The sequence below is a fragment of the Myxocyprinus asiaticus genome, chromosome 27 (genome assembly GCF_019703515.2).
Source record: "Myxocyprinus asiaticus isolate MX2 ecotype Aquarium Trade chromosome 27, UBuf_Myxa_2, whole genome shotgun sequence".
Taxonomy (NCBI): domain Eukaryota; kingdom Metazoa; phylum Chordata; class Actinopteri; order Cypriniformes; family Catostomidae; genus Myxocyprinus; species Myxocyprinus asiaticus.
The window spans coordinates 12948902-12971637 of NC_059370.1; the positions used below are offsets into that span (position 1 = coordinate 12948902).

Genomic DNA, 22736 nt, shown 5'->3' on the forward strand with positions numbered 1-22736 from the left:
AACCTTGTATTGAACCCAGAACATTCCTTTAATCTAATAGCCTTGCTATCTATAACGAAGCCACTGCCCATCACTGGTACCATTATAAGAATGTTATAACAATGTTAGGAACATAATAAATGTGAAATGAATAATTTAAATGTCGGTCTGTCCCTCACACAAATCAATAATATGATTTCAGAAGACTTTAGCTGTGTCCCAAATGACGCACTCTACACTATGCACTTTTAATATAAATTATGCACTCAGCCATGTAGTGTATGAATTTTCAAAGTGTAGTATTGCCCCAAATGGAAAACAAGCATATTTTTACTAGAGGGAAGCATTCTCCGTTTAACAGCTGACGGAAGTGACATTTCAAACACATGCGATGTGTTGCCGCTAGCTTTAGCATGTTAGCCAATGTCAGTTCAACACTTATATCTCAAACAACATACATATTAACACAGCGTGGTGTGATTGTAAACACATTTGTAAGGTGCTGTCTTCACTTGTATTTTCAATAGTTGCTATATTCTTCATTATTTACAATTGTTTTGTCAGACCAGCAACGCAGCCAGGTAACTCTGCCCCTTCCGCTACATATGGTAAGGTGTCTCGAGTTGTTCCTGGCACTCAACCATAATAGCTCTGTATGGTTATGATTAGTGTGGGGGTGCGGTTAGGGCATCTACTGCCTCCCTGGAACAAACCCAGGCACCTTTGTACAATGGGCGAAATGTTCGCAAATGTTTTTCCCCACTTTCTGCGGCTACAATTGGCATATACACATTTTCAGGAGGTACACACTCAACTCAACTGCCCATCCTAACACAGAAATAAAACAGATTGTGTGGAGCAGAGCGCGCTTATTGTCCCAGGTATAATAAATGTGGGAGCGGATTTACTGTACAGAGAATGGAGACTTCACCAGCAAGTAGTGAACCAGGCACCGTATCTCTTCGCAATTCCCGAGAACACTCACTCACTTTCATCTGAATCACTGTCAAAAGCGAAACCACGCAAGTGAGACCCAGTGTGTGTGCGATAGAGACTGAGAAGGACCAGGACGTTCAGCAAGCTGCAGACAGGTATACTTGTAGAGACTGAACGGCAGCCAGAGAAAATAATAGTATTGAGATTTTAAACTTCAGCAAATTAAACTTTCAATATGCATTTAATATGTTTTACTGTACATCTGTATTTATAGTGTCTAATGATGCATTGGGAATGTACACTTAATTTTCTCTTGCCAATAAAGTTTGATATGAATTAAATCTGCCCATTTGATCCTATTATATAAAAGTCCACTGGAAAATGCCAGATTTGCCCAGAGTTTTTGGCATGTATACATATACTTGTATCAAAGATTAATACCTGTAAATGTGTCTAATTAACTATCTGCAAAAAAAAAAAGAAAAAAAAAGAAAAAAACAGGAACAATTAACATGTACATGTTTAAAAAACTAAAATAAATGACTAATAAATTTCTTGCAAGTTCTTTGAGACAAAGTATAAAGTAAATATATTTATGCTGATTTTGTAATGTTTGTTGTAATGTATCATGTACCATAATTTAATTGTGATTCATCGTGATTAATCACAGAAAACTGTGCAATGAATTAACATTTTTTAATCGATTCAGATTTCAGATTACTTTTAATGTGTTTTTTTTTTTAGTTTAATAGCCACTGTCCCTTCCTTAGTTTGGAAATGAGCACCAGGGACATTCTGCAAAATAACTCCATTTGTGCTCAAAAGAAGAAAGAAAATCATACTGGCTTGGAATGACAGAATTATCATTTTTGAGTGAACTACTTTCAAATGAGCATATTGCCATGCATGTTTGCAGTGGAAACTGGTGACTCACCTGTCTTGCACTCTTGACAGATAAAGCGGCCTTTAGGTGTCTCAATGAGGCCGATACACTGCAGATGGAAGGCACCACAGCACTGCCCTTCACAAAGGAGCAGCTCACCAGTCTTCTCGCATACCTACAGCACACCGTGCCACAACTGTTTAAACTGAAAGCTGAGACACTTTAACACATATACCAACATATGACTGGGCTCAGAAAGCAAAAGGATTAAAGGTGAAGTGATATTGTCTAAATCGAATATAAACCTCAGTGTTTCCCCAAGAATTTCTTTCCTGTTGTGCGCACGTCCACAAGCACGCAATGCCGGACCCGTATTAACGCGTGTTGGTCAAAGAATAGATTCAAACAGGGGTGTCAAACGCAATTTCAGCCTGGGCCACATCAGGGTTTATTTGTGCCTTCAAAGCGCACTTTGAAAATGTAGCACCAGCACCTGCTTTGGTAGCACCCATGCAAATAATATTACATGTTATGTGCATTGAAATGCACATTTGACAGTACAGCATTGATTCTGAGGTTGAGATGCAGATGAAAATTATGATATTAACAACAGAAATATCAGTGGAAAAAATGAACACCTATTTTTTATATGTCTAAATTGAAATATTCTGACAGTGTGACTAAGTAGGGTCTTCTATACGGATTCCTTTCATCAGGCTCCTACTGATAAAACTACAGTCATGTCTTGAAATTTCTGAAGGCAAACAAAACAACGTATATTTTCCTACAATCAGAGAGCATTACAATATTACAGATTTTACACAGATGGAAAACTAATAGCTTGGTCCATAATTATGAAAATGCACCAAAGTTCTTCCATAGAATCCATAGTTTTAACAATGATATTTGTAATAGTTCATGGTAACCATAGGTAAAACCATGCATGGCAGCTCACTACCATGGTTAGTAACAATGGTTTCTATATAAAGAACTATGGTATTTTTGTAATGAATATATATTTGGAAAGTTTTCTGCCACAACTACGATAGTTGATACAGTACAGTTAGTGTTACTGCAGTAAATCCATGGTAAGTTTTGTAAGTGTTGCGATTTCAGAATTGAACAGCCTTCTAATTTATGTTTTCTCCTATTTTCTTTGTCAGTGCCATTTAGAATGTGAGGGCTGTTTGTTTTTAAATTAGTTTCATCACTGAGACATAAGAGTTTTGCAACAGACAATTCTGTACCGCATTCAAACGGGTTTCACAATCCCCGCCGCGCATCTCGCTGGTTTACAAGCGCATTTAAAATAGTCTGTTTGGTTGAGACCAGTCCGCAAATTACCGCACCTGTTCTGCCCTCGTGCTGCTATGATTAAGCTGTGTTGAAAATTTACCCATGTAGCGCTGTTTCATTCCGCTTTTGAAGTGAGCAAAATGCACTCCAAAACATACAGATGACTGGGAAGGCTCATTTATATTCACAAGGAAAGCGTTAACTGATTGTTCAGTGAAACGTTGCGATCCCCTGCCATCCTACATTTCAGAAATGAGCTCACAGGCCACTTGAAATGAAGCGAGTTTGACACGTGTTATGCGGTGACATCACTGTGAGTAAGTGTCTGTATTTATGTGTGTGTGGTGGTGTCTCTTTCGCAGTGTAGAAAGCATACAACTGACTGGGGCTGGCAAGCGTTATCTTGCGTCAAGAATATTAAATGAACCATGTGAAATCCCAACAGCGGCGCTCATAATTCAGCAGTGGCGCAGAGCCGCTGCAAAATGCATATAGGGGGAACACTGAACCCATGTATCCAGCATATGGTCTACATTGTATTTACCTGGCAGACATTCTCCTTCAAAGATGCACCTCCGCCCCTCTCCCCTGATTTTCTATTGGTTGACCATCCTGAGTCACTTGATAAGGAGTCATTGAATCCTGCACCAAAAACCTGAAAATAAAATTGAAAACGGAGATGAGCAATTTCTATACCAAAGTGACTGACAGTCAGTTAAATACAATCTAAGCTCTATCGACAGCATCCATACCATTACCACGGAAAATAATTTATACACTTTTTGTACCAGAGAAATTGTTTGTCCACTGATAAACCCAAATCGATCAACTACTAATAATTGGGGGGAGACATACCCCCCTAAATATCTATAGTTGTTACAGCCTTGTAAGACTTTCTTCTGTGAAACACAAAAGGTGATTTTTGGCAGAACGTCAGCCTTTTCTTCAAGTCATTTGCTTTCATTGCATCTTTTTTTCCATACAATAATAGTGAATGGTGTTTAAATCTGTCGAGCCCTAACATACTGCCAAACATCTTTTGTATTCCATGGAAGTCAAACCGTTTTGGAACAACATAAGGGTGAGTTAATGATGATTGAATTAAAATTTTTGAGTGAAGCCATTAAATTGAACTCATCATACTACTATAATAAATCTGTGTCGGCCAAACCCTTTCAATCATTCACGCATGTCTGCAGAAAGAGGCATTTTCAAATTAAGGTTATGTATTATACTTTATATACTTGGACATATTGGTCATATACTGATGAAAAAGGTGAAATCTTGCTGTGAATAATGACCTCAGAGTTTAGGGACTCCTCGCCGTTGGTGAGTGGCTCCTTTGCTATGTGTTTTGATGGGCTGCACTGTTCTACTTCCAGCTGCGTCTCACAGACAGTGGGTGTGTCATGTTGGATTGGGGATGATGTTCTTGTTTCACCTTCATTTTGCACTTCCACTGAGGGGGAAAGTTTGTTTATTAAAACCATATTGAAACAATGGCAGCGGACCATTCAAAATATTCTAAATTAGAGCTGTCGATTTACAGTGTTAATTCAGTGCGATAATTATAATCACAAAATCACACATTAAAAATGTACGCAATTAATCATGTCCCCGGACCGCCACTGGAGCAACTGAAGCTTGAAGTACCTCCTGTTTTCAGCAGGGGGCAGTAAGCAAAACTCCAGCTGAATAGTCAACACACAGCTATACAGAGAACAAACCACACTCAGGCTTGCTTGACACTAGCGACAATAATAATAATAATAATAGCGCCTTTCCAGAGCTCAAGGACACTTTACAATAGTAACACAATAATACACAAAGAACAGTCACAAAAACACAGTTCAGATAGTACAGTCATTGAGAGTGAATACATAACACATTAAGATAAATAACACTGAGAACACAAAATCTTTAAGTTGAGATTTAAACTCAGATATAGAAGAGATACTGCGAAGAGTTAGGGGGAGTGAATTCCATATATTGGGTGCTACTACGCTGAATGACCTGCCACCCATAGTAGAGGCGAGATCTAGGGACAGAAAGGATTCCGGACCCAGAAGACCTAAGCGAGCGGATCGGGTTGTAGGGGAGAAGCAATTCACTAATAAAGTGAGGTGCCAGACCATGAAGTGATTTAAATGTAAGCAGGATTAGTTTATATTTGATGCAAAACAAAACTGGAAACCAGTTAAGTTCAAACAGGAATGGAGTAATATGAGCTGAGCGCTTGGTAAGTGTAAGAATTCTAGCAGCAGAATTTTGAATATATTGCAACCTAGCAATAGAGTTAGCAGGTAAACCAATGAAGAGGGCATTGCAATAGTCAAGACGTAGTGTTTCGGCGTCTTTGAGATTGATAAAGGGACGAAGGCGAGCAATGTGGCGAAGGTGAAAGAAGGCAATTTTAGAAACAGATTTAATATGAGCTTAAGATGAGAACATGCTCGTGTTCAAACACGGCTGGACGGAGCGCAAATCTGTTTTTCTACATTTCAGACTACGTTTAACTGACACAGTGATTTAAAAATGCTGTGTTCATGACGTGACGCAACCAAAGTGAGTCCATCTGGATCGTGTGTACATTGACGCGTCCTTAGAAATGCCCTTATTATAACAAATCTATCTATGACAATTTGACGAATTTAATTACAAAATGGATTGCTGTGGACTGTAGGCAGTTCATAGGCTTATGTTATAAGCCTACAGGTGCGTTCAAAATTACCTTTGCATGGCAAAACTCTGCAGACGAAGAAGGTAAAAAAACAGCAAAAAACTATTTGTCAAGCGGCCTCTTTTTAAACTGCTAAAATGATATTCTTGTCCATTGTGCATATTCAGTGTAGCTGTGTCCAGAGCACTTCCCACACGGAGGTCACTACCAAACCAAACAATTTACTATTGGTCAACGCAGCGAATTCACCTTTCAAATTTCACCGAACTTTAAAATCCGCGAGGGGAAGTTCCGAAATTCACAATCTTTCGAGATGACTGTATTTCACACACAGAATTTCGACGTGCTAAATGTAACCGCGCCTTATCATTATGGAAATAAACAATATATTGCCTTCTAAAGACACTTTTTGTTTTGTCTTGGTTCTGCCACAATAATGTAATGCATTTTAATTATCTGAATTATTATAGTTACAATAGAGATTATATTTGTAATTAGTTAAATATAAATAGTTATTTAGGCCACGTCCACACTAATACATTTTCATTTGACAACGCAACTTTTTCTCAACGTTTTGGCCTTCTGTCCACACTGAGACTGCATTTTTGTCAGCGGAAAAGGAGCTCTTTGATAACGCTCTCCCAACGTTGTCTTCACGTTGTAGCATGGACTGGGAAAACTGATATTTCTGAAAACGACACAGTCATGTGATCCATTCACCAAATAGATAGCGGCCCATGTTATAGAGGCGCTGCTGTGCCTGATATTCACTTGACAGCGTTGTTAAAGATAAATGTTACAATGTACAACATTCACATTGCATTCCTTCAAAGGCGATGGGAAGTTTACTCGGAATTTGTGTCGGCGACGGAACTCAAGGAAATTGCATTTCAGACTGCACATGCAACGGCGATTTTTTGCATGCACAGTAAGGGGATTTAAGTGTTTTCATACCTTTCAGTGTGGACGAGTAACTGTTGGAAAACACTTAAAAACGGCAGTGTGGATGGAGAGTGACTCGAAAACAAAAACACAGTTTTCAAATGTATCCGGATTAATGTTGACCCAGCCTTTATCATTATATATTGAATTATTGTTATTTCAAGTGCTTTCTCAATTGTGATTAATTCAATCAATGAATCATGTAATTCATTTGATTTTAAAAAATTATCGATTGACAGCCTGATTCTAAATGCACTGCAACAAAATGAAAACCTCATGAAAATAAAATTGCTAACCTGATACAGCAAACGGAGTTGATGGAGTAGGTTCAGGCACTTCCTGATTCTGTAAAAACATTACAGACAGTAGCGTTGCTCAACAGGTTGGATAAAACTAGGTCTGTTAATATTACTTTTTAAAGTTGGTATAAAACAAATATTGCATCTCAAAACAGTACCTGTAAATCTTTGATAAACGATTCTTCTGGGCTGCTACCTTGTGGGTTACTATCCTGATTTAACAAGTGAGAAATGTAAAATACAAATAGAAACGTAGAAGGAGCCAAAACATTTAATTATCAGGTTTCCCACACTTTTTGACCAATGAATGTCCATGACTTTTCTATGACCTTACCAGTTGTTTGTAACTACTGGATAAGGACTTTTAAGAATAATTCAAAATCAGACCAAATCGCTATTGAATCATTCAGACCAAATTACGAACCGTTTTAACCAATTCTTTGAAAAGTACAGACTTAAAAGAACTTAAATCTTCTGTGGTATTACATTACACAAATGCAATATCTAGCCTATAACTGAAAAGAGCTTAACTAGAAAAATGTATCACTAAAGAAATTTCCATGATATTTTATTTAATTTGCACAATTTAAAAATTCCTTAATATTTCCAGGTTTTCCATGATCGTGGGAACACTGCATTTTTTTTTCAAAACTCATACTGAAACCACTAATTGAACTCTCACCCTTTTCTTTGGGATCTTTACAGAGTCCTCCTCAAAAGAGCAGTCTATAACTTTGTGTGCAGTCTTACGTGGCCTTCTTCTCTCTGAGGATGCAGCAAAAGCAGTATAAGAAATGTTTACACAAGGAGCTGACAGTTACAACTTCAGTGAGGAGTCTTAAACTACACATTCTTACCAGGTTTCTTTTCACATGACTCTGTGTTCAGCGAGGACACTCCGCAGGATGCTGATAATAGTGTTGAAGTTGGGACAAGACCATCTGGTGGTTGTTTCTGCTCTTCTGGTGTGCACTGCTCGGATGGTTTTTCAGGTGGTAAACTTAAAGCATCAGGTGCAATCTGTTCTGATGGTGTCTGTGCAGAGTTAGTGTTAGCAATCCAAGATTCCTTCTGGAAAGACATGAAAACAACATTATTCACACTCTCTTCTAGAGCAATACTGTTTGCACTCTCACAGTTCACCCAAAACTGAAAATTCTGTCACCATTTACTCATCCTAATAGTTAAAACCTGTGGAGCGAATTCACTTTTGCATGGGGCAAAAACCTGCATCTTATTTAGTAACCACCCACAATCAGCTCTGAAACAGCACAGCGTCTTGAGTAATTAAAGTCAGTCATTCCTTTCTGTGCAAACACGGCTCCTTTTTTATGTAAATTAGGCTCATTACAGTTGCGCTTCATTCACAAAACTCCATGCTATTTGCTTGGCGCAAATAATATCGCACTATTACCGCCCGAGGAAAGCAGGCGGTAAACTGAAACTAATGCCGAGTTTACACTACACGATTTTAGGCCCGATTTTCACTCGCCGACAGTTTTGTGGAGATCGCCGACAAAAGCCCGAAATCATAGGCAAATCAGAGCTCGCTCCCGTGAGCGACGAACGCAATGTATGAATTATCAAAGACGCGATCTGAGAGAAGCGCTGACGCGTCGCCGATGTCAGCGAGATATCTAGTATGTTAAATATCTGGACCTGTCTGTGATTCCAAAAAGCACAATGTGAAATGTGTTTTGACTGAATACAACTGCAGCATTGACCTACAGCCAATGAGAGAGCAAGAAACGGGGCATGGGAAGTTTCAGTGGGAGGAGTCCTGATGTATCTGCAACAGAACATCAACTAGCATGGCTGCGGTATCAAGAAAGTCTCACTGGACCGAAGGAATGGAGGAAAAATTAGTGGAACACTAGCAGGAGCACCAGTGCCTATTTGATGTTTCCTCTGAACTGTACCACAACCGGGTGGAGAAAGAGAAGAGTTGGAGAGAAATTGCCAATTCTCTTGGACAGTCAGGTAAGCAAATAGGTAGATTTTTCAGTAGGAGGTACTTTTTCATATTGTAACCAATAAAATATATGATGCCTTTACACATTATGTAAAGGCAATTGAAAACATACACATCATATTCTGAAATGCATAACATATGATCATGCATTTGTTTTCATATCTCATATCACTTCTCATGTGTACTCTGTTGTGAAACGTAATTTGGAGTCCAGGCAGAGTTGTCGGGGATTCGTCAATAGTGAAATGTTTTGTAATGTGTTCTCCCCTGTTGCCGATTCCTCGTGTAATTTGAAAACCCTACGACTTCAATGACAAGACAGACAGTTGTGTAATATGAACGATACCACAATCCGACGTCTTTTGAAGTCGTGTAGTGTGTAGGAGGCATTAGAGATCCACGATATTGGTTTTTAATGACCGTTACGATACTGATTTTTTTTTTGTGTGTGTGTGTAAGTGTACGTAAACCAATATGCATAACCGATTTTTATTTCTTGTTTTATTTCTGCTTTTAGACACATTATTAACTTAATCATTTTTCACTGACCTCTGGAGAACTGCTTTACAAAACTAATATTGCGCACAATCTCCAAAGAATTAATTTGACTAGTTTTACATGCAATATGCACTAGTTCAAAGCCCCTCACTTAATTAATTCTTAAAATGTATAGTCTTTTGTGTCCAATTTTATTGAAAAACCCGGTATTAAAGAACCAATAACCGATTTAGTAGAAAAGTGTATATCTTGGTTAAAAATATCAGTCAAACGACTATCAGTCTATCTGTACTCAAATTTATTTAAAAGAAATATTTGAGCAGATTTGCTATTGGTCTTGGCATTGGTAATTCATCAAATAATGATCAAACCATAGAGAGAAGCATTAAAACCTGGCATATATCCAGAAGCACAATTTTAAAGAGATGATTTTGGTGTCTGGATCACACGATTGCAGTGATGCTGTACATTCCCGGCAGAATGTGCCAGATCCTGGTAGTCTGCACATTCTCCACTACACAGATCTCAAAACCAACCCACATAACTGTGCTGTGCAAATTGCGTTCAGCACAGATTTTATGGCCGCGTTTGTGCCGTAGCATGATCTGTGTAAGTATTTTAGTGAATCTCTGCTAAACCAGCAGAGATATATTTTTTTTTTGTGCTTTTTTTTTTCTTTTATGTAAAAATAATATTTGCTGTGGCCTCCCCTTCACCCTATAGAAGTTTACCCTGGTATAGTTGAATTCTGAAATGTGAAAAGGGTCCATTAGCTTACCGTTTTTGAGGCCTCTGGGGTTTTCTTTGTTTTCTTTTTTAAAGTAATTATCTGTTCATATTCTTCACTGCATTCAATCAGTCTCTTACTTGGTTTTCGAAGTCTTTTGTTTTCTGAGAATTTTGGAAAAATTTAAAATTCATTGAGTTCAGCATAAAACACTTATCCAATTTTGAACTTTAAAGACTTCACCTAATATTTCAGAAGATTTACCTGAACCATCTTTTTTATCTGGGATGTCAGAATGTGGAGTTTCTTGAACACTATCTTTGAAGACTCCATTTACCTCTGTGGACACATTAACTACATCCTGATTCAGACCATGCAGATCGTTCTTCGGCTTGGTGCTTTTCACTATGTCAGATTCAAATGTTTGCCATCGCTTTTTAGGAGCGACCTTGGAGACGGTGCCCTTGCCACAGACATCAGGAACAGCATCAAGGCAAGAGTTAGAGAGTTCCCCTAATAGGGGCACCCCCTTTTCAAGTGCATCAAAACCTCCTGATGAGTTCTCCTTCTTCAGTGGAGAGTGTAAATTGTTTCCTCCATGTTTTTGTGTCTCCTTTTTCACTGCCGATTTCGGCTTGGCCTTGCTCTGTTTAGAGCTGCTGTTAGGTGTTGACATCTTTCCCTGCTGACTATTCTGATCCACAACTGTTGTCCATTCCTTTTCACAAAGCACATCAGTAGATGTGTCCTCTCCTGAGGGTATGAGAGAAGGTTCTTCCCTGATGAGAGATGATGGAGAGGCAGGAGGGAGGGTTAAAGGTTTCCCATCCTTCTCTCGGCTGTCATGAATGTCCTTGAGGAGCATTAGGAAAGTGCTGAATTTGTAATTCGCATCTGCACGGAGGGAAGGCTCTCCTGAGCTGCATTCCTCTTTGACAAGAGACCTGAAAGAAAGCTCCTTCATATCTTGGAAAGCATCCATGGGAGAGGTCGCGGGTGATGGGGTGGACGAAGATGATATGTCAGAGAATACATTCTCGTTTTTGATTTTAACAGAATTGATTGGGGGTTCAGTGACCTCTGACTTAGGACCTCTAAATTTGCCTTTAATTCGAGGTCCATTCTGAATGCCATTTTTCTTAGTTCGGATTCTCGTAAATTTAAGAAGAGTTGGGTTTGGTGGTGTGTTCGGGGATGATGTGTCTGTGGAATCTTCTGTGGTGTCCGTTTTGACCTGCCAATGCTGATTTGAGAACTCTGGATGGTCATTTGGGGATGTACACTTGTGAAAGTGGTCATCCCCAGCACATGTTGATGGAGACTTTGGCTCCTGACTTAAGTGTTCAATGGCTTTCTCTTCAGTTTCTTCATTGGCGGCAAGTGCTCTAGACATTAAGCCACTGCTGGCAGGCAGATAGATCGAGTGCATGGCAAAAGACCCATCAGACGACTCTGGGGATCTGCTACCCTTCTGTCTAGAGTTTGTAGCCGTCAGCATTTTGTCTTTTGGCGTTGACTTCTTTAGCTTGCTGTTTGTTGTGCATTTTGAACCAGACCCTGCCCTTATCAGTGTCTTGTCCGAGCTGGCTTTTTTTGTCTTTTTACTTGGCTGTTCTTTCTTGGGTTTAGTGCTTGATTCTTTCACCACCTCTTTTTGCGGTGATTCCTCTGAACGTTTGGGGCACAGAATCCTTGGTACAGAGTCAATATCTGAATACGGACTATCTACGGGGTCGAGTTTGTGCTTTTCAACCACTTTAGAAGGTTTGTAGCTGTCTGATAAAGGGTTCGACAATAATTTTGAGAAAGAGCTGTTGTTCGTTTTTACAGGAGTGTTTACAGTTGAGCTATTCTTCCTAGTAGTAGGCTTCTTTTTGCTTCTAGTGCTGGGTTTGTTTATGCTCTTGATGGATGGATCCAGTCCATTGGACAAAAGTGAGCTTGATGTTGTGGATAGTGTAACAGACCTTGAGCAAGAGGGACTTTTAGGTGCCTTGTCTTCTGAAATAGGTGTGTGTACATCCCGAGTGAAAGTCAATGGAGGGTCACTATTTAACCGTTTGGACAATGCTGCTTCTGCCTCCGAGACACTAGCTTTCCATGTTGGCATTAGACGTTTAGGAACCTGTAGACCAACAAAGGAATTTTACCAACCATTCTACCAAAGAAAACATGTTTGTGATTTGAAGAGAACAATTTATTGTTCAATACATGAGTGCAACCAAAGTCACAACAAACAAGTTTTAGCTTTACCGTGTATTTATAATCTTTATCCTTTTGTCTTCCTCTCCGTCTCAGTACAGGGAGTTTGTTAAATTCATGACCTCCTACAAAAGGAAAAGTGGCTTTTGCTGGGACCCATGCTTGGTCTATGATCTCCCCAAACATCCTGACATAATAAAGGCGGCATGGCCGACGACTGGGATCTGCAAGAAAAGGTCATATGACATTATCTAAGAACCTGACCCCCAGAATCATTTTGTGACAACATGACAACAATGGGTTCCAAGAAAGGTATCATCTACTGATAACTATTTTTTAGAACATTAGCATTAACTTTCTTGAACACATGTGGTGACAAGGAAATAATGTCTGCATTTTGCGTTTTCACTGTCAACACAACTATTTTGGAGTTAAAATGTCTCGCCACTTACATTCAGGTTAGTTTATTCGCATATCCAAAGTTTGATTGTACAGTAGTTGTAGGTACTTTTCATAGTTTTTATGACAAAGAGAGTTGCAGCTCTGCATAAAATACATGGTTGTTTACACTTTTGTTCTATTCATCTGTGTGTTTCTTTTTCCTTTGTAAAGCGACCTTGACGTCTTGAAAGGAACTATATAAATAAAAATTATTATTATTATTGTAAAATGTTCAAATTCTAAGTGATAAGACTATAAACAAGTCCCTGAAATCGTAATTATGGTTCTTAAATTAGAAATTCATTATTAACAGTCTTATAAGGTTATCAATATTAATGACAGACCGATATATCGGTCAGGCCAATTAATCAGCCAATTTTTGGCCATTTTGCAATTATCAGCATTAGCCGATAACCATATTTGCATGGCCAATTAACAAAAAAACTTTCACTTGTGTCAGTTCCAAAATCTACCAATAGACTTGACAATTGATAGTAAACACTTTCTGTTTTCAGTTGTTTTTTTTATTCGAGTTTAAGCAAATTTAAGTATATATTGTATAAAATAGGGTTATGATTTACTTTAGGAATTTTCTGTACTTCTGATTCCCTATTGTTTAATTGTATTACGTATATCTACATTTATATTGGCCATCAGCCATCCTGCTCACTAGATATCGTATCGACATCGGCCACTGAAAAACCCATATTGTTCAACCTCTGATCAATATCATAACAAGAGTAATCACCTTTCATTTTGGTGTGGACTTCAATCTGTGGATCAGTTGTTACTTGACAGGGCCACCAGGGTCTACGGTTGAATTTGGCCCATACAACATCTCCAACAGAGTATTTTATACCAGGGAGCTGCTTCTTCTTTGGGCTGTTGGACTTGGGTTAAAATAACAAAAAGTTGTCATTTAAGATAAACATTCATTAAACGTTATTTACATCAGTAAAATGTTTTCACCAGAAGCCTGGTTGTTTGTTTAGCCTACCATTTTTTTTTTTTTTTTCCTCCCAATTTGGAATGCCCAATTCCCAATGTGCTTTTTAAGTCCTCGTGTGGTAATTCGCCTCAGTCCGGGTGGCGGAGGACGAATCCCAGTTGCCTCCACGTCTGAGACCGTCAACCCGCGCATCTTATCACGTGACTTGTTGAGCACGTTGCCACGGAGACAAAGCACTTGTGGAGGCTTCACACCATCCACCGCGGCAACCACGCTCAACTCACCACGTGCTCCACCGAGAACGAACCACATTATAGCGACCACGAGGAGGTTAGCCCATGTGACTCTACCCTCCCTAGTAACCGGGCCAATTTGGTTGCTTAGAAGACCTGGCTGGAGTCACTCAGCACACCCTGGAATTCAAACTAGCGAACTCCAGGGGTGGTAGCCAGCGTCTTTACCACTGAGCTACCCAGGCCCTCTAGCCTACCATTTTTAACATTTCAGACACTCTTACCGTGGCAAAGAACTGTTTAGTGGTGGTAGCCCACACATGTGAATGAAATACAGGCCTAGCACATGCTCTTTTTTTTTTTTTTTATGTGACAAAGCTCACAGTCAGATCAGTTTCACACATATGAACCAAAAAGCACTTGGCGTACATCTCTGTTCATGGTGCCTTTGGAAAAAGGTGAGCTCATCATAGTCAAAGATTAATGCAAAATTGTGGTTAAAGAGGCTTTTAGCTTGAAGGAACATCATACAACTGACCTACTTCCATGACTTCAAAGTTAAAAACAATTGGGCAATACCTACTATTAATAAACATCTCAACCTCAATGTAGCAAGTATGTTATTAAAAGCACCATGTAATTACTATGTTGTTATTATATTTGTAGCACACATGTAAAATATGGTCATATTTTGACCACACTGTTGACCAAATTAAAGTCTCAAACAAAGTTGGAGATTATCAGCATCAGCTGAATAACTGTTCCCGATTGTCCGATTGACAAAAGTGGTCATTCTGCCTAATGTCAGTTCCACAATCTCCTTGACAAAGCATACTGACATTTCTATTTTCCTATAGTTAAGCAACATTTGCTTAACTATAGGAAACATATAATAAAATAATAAATCTAGTGAATATATAAAGATCTTACAGTATTTGAATGGGAGTCACTGGGTGAACTTGTTTTTTTAGAGAGTCCAGAGTTAAATATTGAAGCATAATTCCCAGTGCTGGGCAGATCGCAGTCACTGTCTGAATAATCATCCATACTATCAAAATCTTCCATCATGACTTCAACAGGCAAATGTGAGGGACTAGCAGGAGGGTCAGACTTCACCATATTTTTAGCAACAAGTTTACAACTTCCATGTTTGTTTGTACTTAGGTCCAGCCTGCTCAGGACCTTTGTATTTGCCAGATCTCGTTTCTGGCAATGCTTTGACGATTCTTTAAATGGTGCAACTCCATCTCCCCTATCATCATCATCCTTGCTGTCCCCGCTGTCAAACAGCGTTGACTCGAAATGCAAAAATCCATTTGGGATGGATGGAAAGTGTTCCAAGCTGTCTGAGCTCACAGGTGAGAAACCATTTTTGTCCAGATCGTGAACAGCAGTCCTGTCAGTGTTTCCTTGGGAATTGGGCGTGCGGTAGAGGCCTATTCCGAACTCACTGCCGTCAATGGGATTGTGCATTAGCAATTTATTCCGCCCGTGGAAGTCCTTATCCTGCAAACTCACATCAGCACGATTAACCATGCTGGTCAGATCCTGAAGTTTTCTCAGCGGGCTGTAGGTGGAGGTGGATTCTCTCTGATCGTACGAAAATGAGGATGCAGAGAGTTTGAAATGCATGCCAGACCCCTGGTCCCCCTGTCTTTTCGTGCTCTGGTGTCCACAGGAGCTGATGCGGCTATCAATTGCCTTGGACTCCTGTGGGTGGCCACGACATTCTGTGCCATCCTTGCCAGCAGCCACTTTGTATGAGTGATTCATGCTGTCATGGCTCCATCCTGGGACAAAAACAAAAACAAAACAACAGAAAAATGCTCTTACAAGTGACAGGTCTCTGGCATGGAAGCTGGAAAATGGTGATTAAATGCAAAACCAACCATTGCAATAAATGAAACAATTAATTAGGCAACAGAAACAGTCGTTATATGATGGTCCCACGTTGTAATTGCTAAACACTAACTGTGAATCACCTGCATGCGCGCGCTGTATGGCTACCCGGTAGGCCGTCTTGTCAAGAATCCCACGAGACAAAGATAGAGAGCTCTAAAACGCAACATAAATCACTTTCGATATCGCCCATGGACTGTTTCAAGAGGACATCTGGTGCGAATCTGGTGTGGAAACGCTGGCAAAGTAGGTTGCATGATCATCATGTGCCATCATCTACAGTTCCCATACAGTAAAGTCACCCATTAAAACCCCCACGACGATAAGGATCGAATAACGCAACAAATACAAAAGGTACAGGAGACAAAAAGCCGGTTTCTTACCATTTACGTCTCGGTCACGACAAAACCACCGGAAAGCCCTTCAAGTTCGAGCATGTAGCTTTACTTTTGGTCAATTTGTGAAAGCGCATCTGCACAATCCCAGCAGCATTTGCACCAGTAGGCCCGGCCTCGGCACACATTTCTCTCTCCCTCTCCACTCGCCAACATAAGAAAACAGAGACTAATACATGAACGAGAATGAACCGGGACGGCTGTCACTCTCCACCGAAGCATCTACCTCGTGCCCCCGTCAATGCATCGAAAGCACGTTTCTCAGCGGCCACGATTTCAATTGAAATACATGATTGTTTGCCCCGCTTGCAGAGTGCCCTTGCGCGTGTGTGTGTATGTGTATGAGTGTGTATGTGTGTTAAAACAAGCCCTGATCTGACTGCCTGCCTGTGTGCGTGTGTCTCTGTGCTGGTGAAAGCGACCAATCGGCACAGCACACCCAACCCCCAGTCTGTATAGATTCACGTCCACTTAACCCGACTCCCCATTTCCCAGGTACATCTCGCGCGCTGTATGTATGTGAGCGAAGTGCATGCAAACGCTCGCGCAAGTTTGTCCCAAATGCATCGTGCATACAGTAACAGTGGGCGCATGGTGTGTTGTTGCGTGCATTAAACGACACGACAGAGAGCGTTTGTTTTTAACCCTCACGCCATTTGTTTCCTTGTCCTAACAAAGGCGTAACTTCCACCATTTTAGAGAGACTGCTCGCGCTAGGTAGCCGACCAAGCCATGAAGTCACACAAGAGGGGAAAACAGTGTGTTTATAGCTCTCGATGAAAAGGCACATGCTCTGACATGCTTCCTTTTCTGTGTTTTGGCGCATTTCTCTGGTGGTAGGAAATAAGGCCATGCCACGCTTTAACATGTCAGAGATGCGTCAACCTCCATTGTGGCACGAGATAAAAGGCAACTCGGTTATTGGCCTACCTTGCGGTTTCCCTTACAGACGATGTATTTGTTATAACGACGTATTCTAGTCGGTCGACTTTCACTCTCTGAGAACTGAGTCGTCTGTTATGGATCCGCGTTCAGTGTTTGTATGGAAACTGAGTTGAATTAAAAACAAAGACAGTAGGAGAGGATCCATGCATTGCCTTGTGTTTCTGGAGTCGGGCCGTGCATGTAGACTCACTGAAAGCAAGTCGTTGATACGGGCCCCTTTTTGTATCTCAGTGTAACTCATTGGCATCAAAGACAATATTTGTAATGTAATGAGTTGGTCAGCACCTCTGTAGGTGAAACATATGTTGGCAGCAAAACACTAGAATGGCTCTGACACTCCGTTTAAGTACCTTATAATCAGTTTTCCTTCTGGTCAATGCAAATCAAATAATTTATAAAATATTCACACACATTTCATACGGGCTAATATGCTATAAATTGTAAATGTTATTGGCACGTGACTTCGGTAAATATAACAGTTACAGTCATGTACACTCAAAATAATAATTTTAAGATTTACACATTTAAATTTCATAACAAAATTCCATCAAATTGCATTGTGTGATCTTTATTAATGAATTATTAAGTTTTATTAATTGAATTATGTGGAAAAAAATACACAATTCAATTTTATGGAAATTTGTTATGAAATGTAAATGTGTAAAACTTTAAAAAAATAGGCTTAAATATTTTTGGAGTGTATTAATATTTAACTCACAATATCAAAAGAGGAATTTTCCTACCAACTCACTGGATCTTTTATACAAATAATCCATTTTTGTTAGGAAATGTATTTTAGCAGTTTTCCAACACAATCTATATTTTTTTGCAGTGATACTTTATTTAATTTTTTTTAATTTTAGCAGATCAGGTGTATTTAATTATACAAAACTGACTTGTTCTAGTTTAGTGGTTAACAAAAAAAAAAAAAGTGTAGCAACATGTATTTTAGGTTTGATCACTGATCGGCATGACTAATTAAGAGTGTAAGTGAACACATTGGCTGATATAAACATACAGTTATGTTTACAAGAGCTCCATTAAAGGGCATTGTTATGCTGTCACTGAAACATGAGACTTGACCTTTTTTTTTTATCAAAAAACCACATTATCCTCAAAAGGGCACCAGACAATTCATAAATACAACAGCAACAATACAAAAAAGGCAATTATACTACTAAGACATTACAAACATAGCACTTTCACACACATCAGGTGAACAGGGTAATTCTTATGTAAAATCAAACGCTGTGTCCTAAAATCTGGAGTAAAAACAGACCATGTGTGTTCCAAGCAGTAACTTTACATCAAAAGCATTAAGTAAAAGATTAAATTCAATGTTTAACAATACAAATGCGGTTCTTTCTACATTTCACATGAGCAAATTCTAAGGACCAAAAAGATTAATATCTGTTTCAATACTGTAACTTTATTTCACAATACTACAGCCATGCACGTCTGTACAATAGGATAACATACGTCAAAGCGAGAAATGCTAATGGTCTTTGAAAAAGGATAGACAAAAGGATCGACTGAATAACACTGGCACATACACGTGAGTTTAAGTATCAAAATCCATCTTCTTTTTTTCCTTGCAAGAGTTTGGCTGTGCAAATACAATTCACTGTTACTTTGGACATGCACCCACATCCCTTGCAATAAATACAAAAGCCTGTCTTCACTCATTAGTGTCTTTCTCCTTTACAGTGGCTTCACACAAGGCCCTCTTCTGCATCATGGTGTAAGGGAACGGTGCACCATTGCAAGCACCATAGTCCAGTTTGTTAAGCCTTGCTAGAGTCTTGATGCTGCCTGGGGGCCTACCTGGGCTCACCTTGTAGCCTGCAGCTTTGGTGGTGCCCAGTGGCCTTCCCGGGCTGGTTTTAAAACCCGCAGCTCTGGTGGTCCCGGGCGGTCGTCCAGTACTTGTCCTGTAGCCTGCGGACTTAGTGGTACCCGAGGGCCTGCCTCGACGTCCAGACTTTCCAAGGCCCTTCTTTTTCTTGGAGCCCTCTGGTGCCTCGGCACCCCTCATTCGAACGGCTTGGGAGTGAAACTCATTTTGGGAGTCTTGCATCTGGCAAGACATGGGCTTAATCAGGCCCTGTGGCAAGGGGGACAAGTTTGGGAGTGGCAGTTGTAGCGAGGGAGGTGGGGCAGAGGGGTAAAATTTGTTGGATTGGGAGCTGCACAACTCAAAGTGACTGGCCGGGTGTTGCCCATCATCCCCAATGCTACCCAGACCATAGTCATTGCTGTTGCTGGCTACTTGGTGCATCATTTTCTGTTAAAATAAAATACATAAAAATAAATAAATAAATGAATGCAGTATTATGCATATTAATGGAAACAGAGTGTAAATAAACCGTTTCACTGTGCAAAAGGATAAAACATATTTCATTATATGTTTGTCTAAACATCTCGCATCTACTATCGATCGCAAGAGTCTGATTGATTGAGAGCAAGTACAGGCCTGCACAAATAACTAGTGTAAGTTAATGCAGAGGGAGGAGTAACGCACAATGATTGTTACAAACTGGAAAGAATCACACTTGAAGTAGGTCGTATCACTCTACTAACAGACAAATAGAAACAAAGTCTCTATGAAATGAGGAATATCGCTAATGCAAATCCATCGTTGTCCTGTCATTGAATTCAGGTTTAGTATATCTGGTTTACATATTCGATTTTTTCAATTACTGTAAGTACAACTCAAGTAAATACAAATAGATACAAATATGCGTTAAATATTGGAATAAAGCTCCATATTAGAAAGGATACAGAAAGTACTGTACCTCATCTGGAACGCGGATCACGGAATGTAAAGGGTTAAATATGAAACAGATATTTCTTCCATCCTTGAAACCAAAAGCATAATGTTATTTACGCAGGAATATGGCCATACTTAAGCCGCACAAGATTTGCTTCCTTAAGGATCGTGATAATTCCTGTTTGTGGAATGAGTATTTTTTCCCTGAGCTGCTGATGTTTAAAGCTGAAAGGCAGCCATTTTCACTAGAAAAAAAAGAATACAATAGTAAGAATAGCTAATACGCATGCGCCAGCTGCTGGTGAGAATTATACTGCCTTTGGTGTCGGCCCACAAGACACTTCTGTTGTTGTTGGGAGTATTTAAGCGCTCATATTTGTTGCTGACATTTGAAAATGACAGAATTTCACTGTTTGGCTGTAAATGTGAAGCCTATGTATACAGGCACAATGGCACATGCTTTCAGTGGGTTTCATGAATCTACAGCTGAAGTCAGAAGTTTACAAACACTCAGGGTTGGGAGGGTTACTTTTGAAATGTATTCCACTACAGATTACAGAATACATGCTGTAAAATGTAATTTGTAACGTATTCTAAATACTTTGGATTACTTCTTCAGCACTGGTAGATTTTTTCACTTGTTTTGACTATAAAAACTCTGTCAGTACAGTAAGACAAAATACACATGTTAAAAAATACATTCTCTGATAATCCTAAATATCTTATGCAGTGTTGTTTATAAAACAAGATTAATCTAATTGATCTTGTTTTAAGGATTTTTAGATATTTTTACAGGAAAACAATACAAAAATTATTATCAAGAATATGATTTTTGCCCTAATATCAAAGGTCTTACTAGAAAAAAAGAAATTATGATCCAACGTGAATTTTCTTGATAAAAAAATATGATCGTGCCTGGTAACGTGCATGTAAAATGGCTAGAAATAGCATTTTAGCTTAGCATAAAGCTGACAATTTACACAAGGAATATTTCTATTTCTTCTGCTCCAAACTTACTTCAAACTTACTTCTCTGTCTGCTCGTATGAATGTAACACATCATGAGAAAGTGTTTCACTGCTGTTCAAATGCACTTTGGATCGTATCATTTATGTGTATAAATGTTTTCCATCTGAAAGAACTAAATATTAAATGAAACAAATGACAATAAAATGCAAAGTAATCTCTTCAGTAATCAAAATACTTTTTGAATGTAACTGTATTCTGATTACCAATGATTTAAATTGTAACTGTAGTGGAATACAGTTACTTATATTTTGTATTTTAAATACGTATTCCCGTTACATGTATTCTGTTACTCCCCAACCCTGCGCACATTGGTTGAAGTAAGGAATTTTTGGGAATTTCCTCTGGTCTGATAAAACAAAAATTTTAATTTTTGGCCATAACGACCATCTTTATGTTCGGAGGAATAAGGGTGAGGCTTGCAAGCTGAAGAACACCATCCCAGCCGTGAAGCATGGGAGTGGCAGCATCATGTTGTGGGGGTGCTTTGCTGCAGGAGGGTCTGGTGCATTTCACAAAAAAGATGGCATCACAAGGAAGGAAAATTATGTGGACATATCTCAAGACGTCAGCCATGAAGTTAAAGCTCCGTCGCAAATGGGTCTTCAAAATGGACAATGACCCCAAGCATACCTCCAAAGTTGTGGCAAAATGGCTTAAGAACAACAAAGTCAAGGTATTGGAGTGGCCATCACAAAGCCCTGACCTCAATCTGATAGAAAATTTGTGAACATAACTGAAAAAGCATGTGCGAGGAGGCCTACAAACCTGACTCAGTTACACCAGTTCTGTCTGGAGGAATGGGCCAAAATTCCAGCAACTTATTGTGAGAAGCTTGTGGAAGGCTACCCAAAACATTTGACCCAAGTTAAACAATTTAAAGGCAATGCTACCAAATACTAACTAAGTGTATGTAAACTTCTGACCCACTGGGAATGTGATGAAAGAAATAAAAGCTGAAATAAATAATTCTCTCTACTATTATTCTGACATTTCACATTCTTAAAATAAATAAGTGATCCTAACTGACCCAAGACAGGGAATGTTTTCTATTATTAAATGTCAGGGATTGTGAAAAACTGAGTTTAAATGTATGTGTACTTTGTAGCTCCAAAAAATCACATAAAGGAAAAATAGATGTAATCCATAAGAATCCAGTGGTTAAATCCATATCTTTAGAAGCGATGTGATAGGTGTGGGTGAGAAGCAGATCATCTTTTTTTTCTTTTTACTCTAAATCTCCACTTTCACTTTTACATCTGAAAGTCACATGTGGTGCTTGTTAAGTTTCACTTTCATATCTAAAATTAAAAGTTAATGTGGAAATTTAGAGTAAAAAAGGACTTAAATATTGTTCTGTTTCTTACCCACACCTATCATATCACTTCTGAACACATGGATTTAATCACTGGAGTCGTGTGGATTACTTCTATTTTTCCTTTATGTGATTTTTGGAGCTTCAAAGTTTTGGTCACCATTCACTATTTGCATTGCATGGACCTACAGAGCTGAAATATTCTTCTAAAAATCTTCATTTGTGTTCAGCAGAAGAAAGAAACTCATGCACATCTAGGATGGCATGAGGGTAACATTAATATTGTGTAGGGAAAAAAAAGATACGCTGTTTATTACAAAGTACATATTTTCCAGATATTTTAATACAAT

General features: G+C 39.1%; 2 protein-coding genes across 5 annotated transcripts in view; both read right to left on the reverse strand.

Annotated features, from left to right (window-relative positions):
- Positions 1 to 17442, reverse strand: part of LOC127417885 (histone-lysine N-methyltransferase, H3 lysine-36 specific-like) — a 30347-nt gene extending 12905 nt beyond the window's left edge. Inside the window, exons 1-13 of one of the 4 annotated variants that reach the window (XM_051658136.1) lie at positions 17262 to 17442; positions 14968 to 15827; positions 13604 to 13745; positions 12466 to 12638; positions 10477 to 12337; positions 10264 to 10376; positions 7873 to 8086; positions 7698 to 7780; positions 7174 to 7227; positions 7013 to 7061; positions 4396 to 4553; positions 3639 to 3749; positions 1850 to 1973 (exon numbers count right to left, since the gene is read on the reverse strand). In XM_051658136.1, the coding sequence (XP_051514096.1) occupies positions 1850 to 1973; positions 3639 to 3749; positions 4396 to 4553; positions 7013 to 7061; positions 7174 to 7227; positions 7698 to 7780; positions 7873 to 8086; positions 10264 to 10376; positions 10477 to 12337; positions 12466 to 12638; positions 13604 to 13745; positions 14968 to 15810 (3925 nt within the window). In that variant the 5' untranslated portion in view covers positions 15811 to 15827; positions 17262 to 17442. Of the gene's footprint in view, positions 1 to 1849; positions 1974 to 3638; positions 3750 to 4395; positions 4554 to 7012; positions 7062 to 7173; positions 7228 to 7697; positions 7781 to 7872; positions 8087 to 10263; positions 10377 to 10476; positions 12338 to 12465; positions 12639 to 13603; positions 13746 to 14967; positions 15828 to 15926; positions 15950 to 16319; positions 17074 to 17261 lie in introns of those variants that run through there. The other 3 variants (XM_051658135.1, XM_051658137.1, XM_051658139.1) reach the window with 3 other exon arrangements.
- A 662-nt stretch (positions 17443 to 18104) lies between these two features.
- LOC127417797 (UPF0461 protein C5orf24 homolog) lies at positions 18105 to 20421 on the reverse strand. Its single transcript, XM_051658043.1, has 2 exons — positions 20072 to 20421; positions 18105 to 19560 (listed from the first exon to the last, which is right to left on the reverse strand). Exon 2 carries the CDS (start codon positions 19555 to 19557, stop codon positions 18955 to 18957), a length of 603 nt encoding a protein of 200 aa, XP_051514003.1. The 5' UTR covers positions 19558 to 19560; positions 20072 to 20421; the 3' UTR covers positions 18105 to 18954.
- Between the last annotated feature and the right edge of the window lie 2315 nt (positions 20422 to 22736).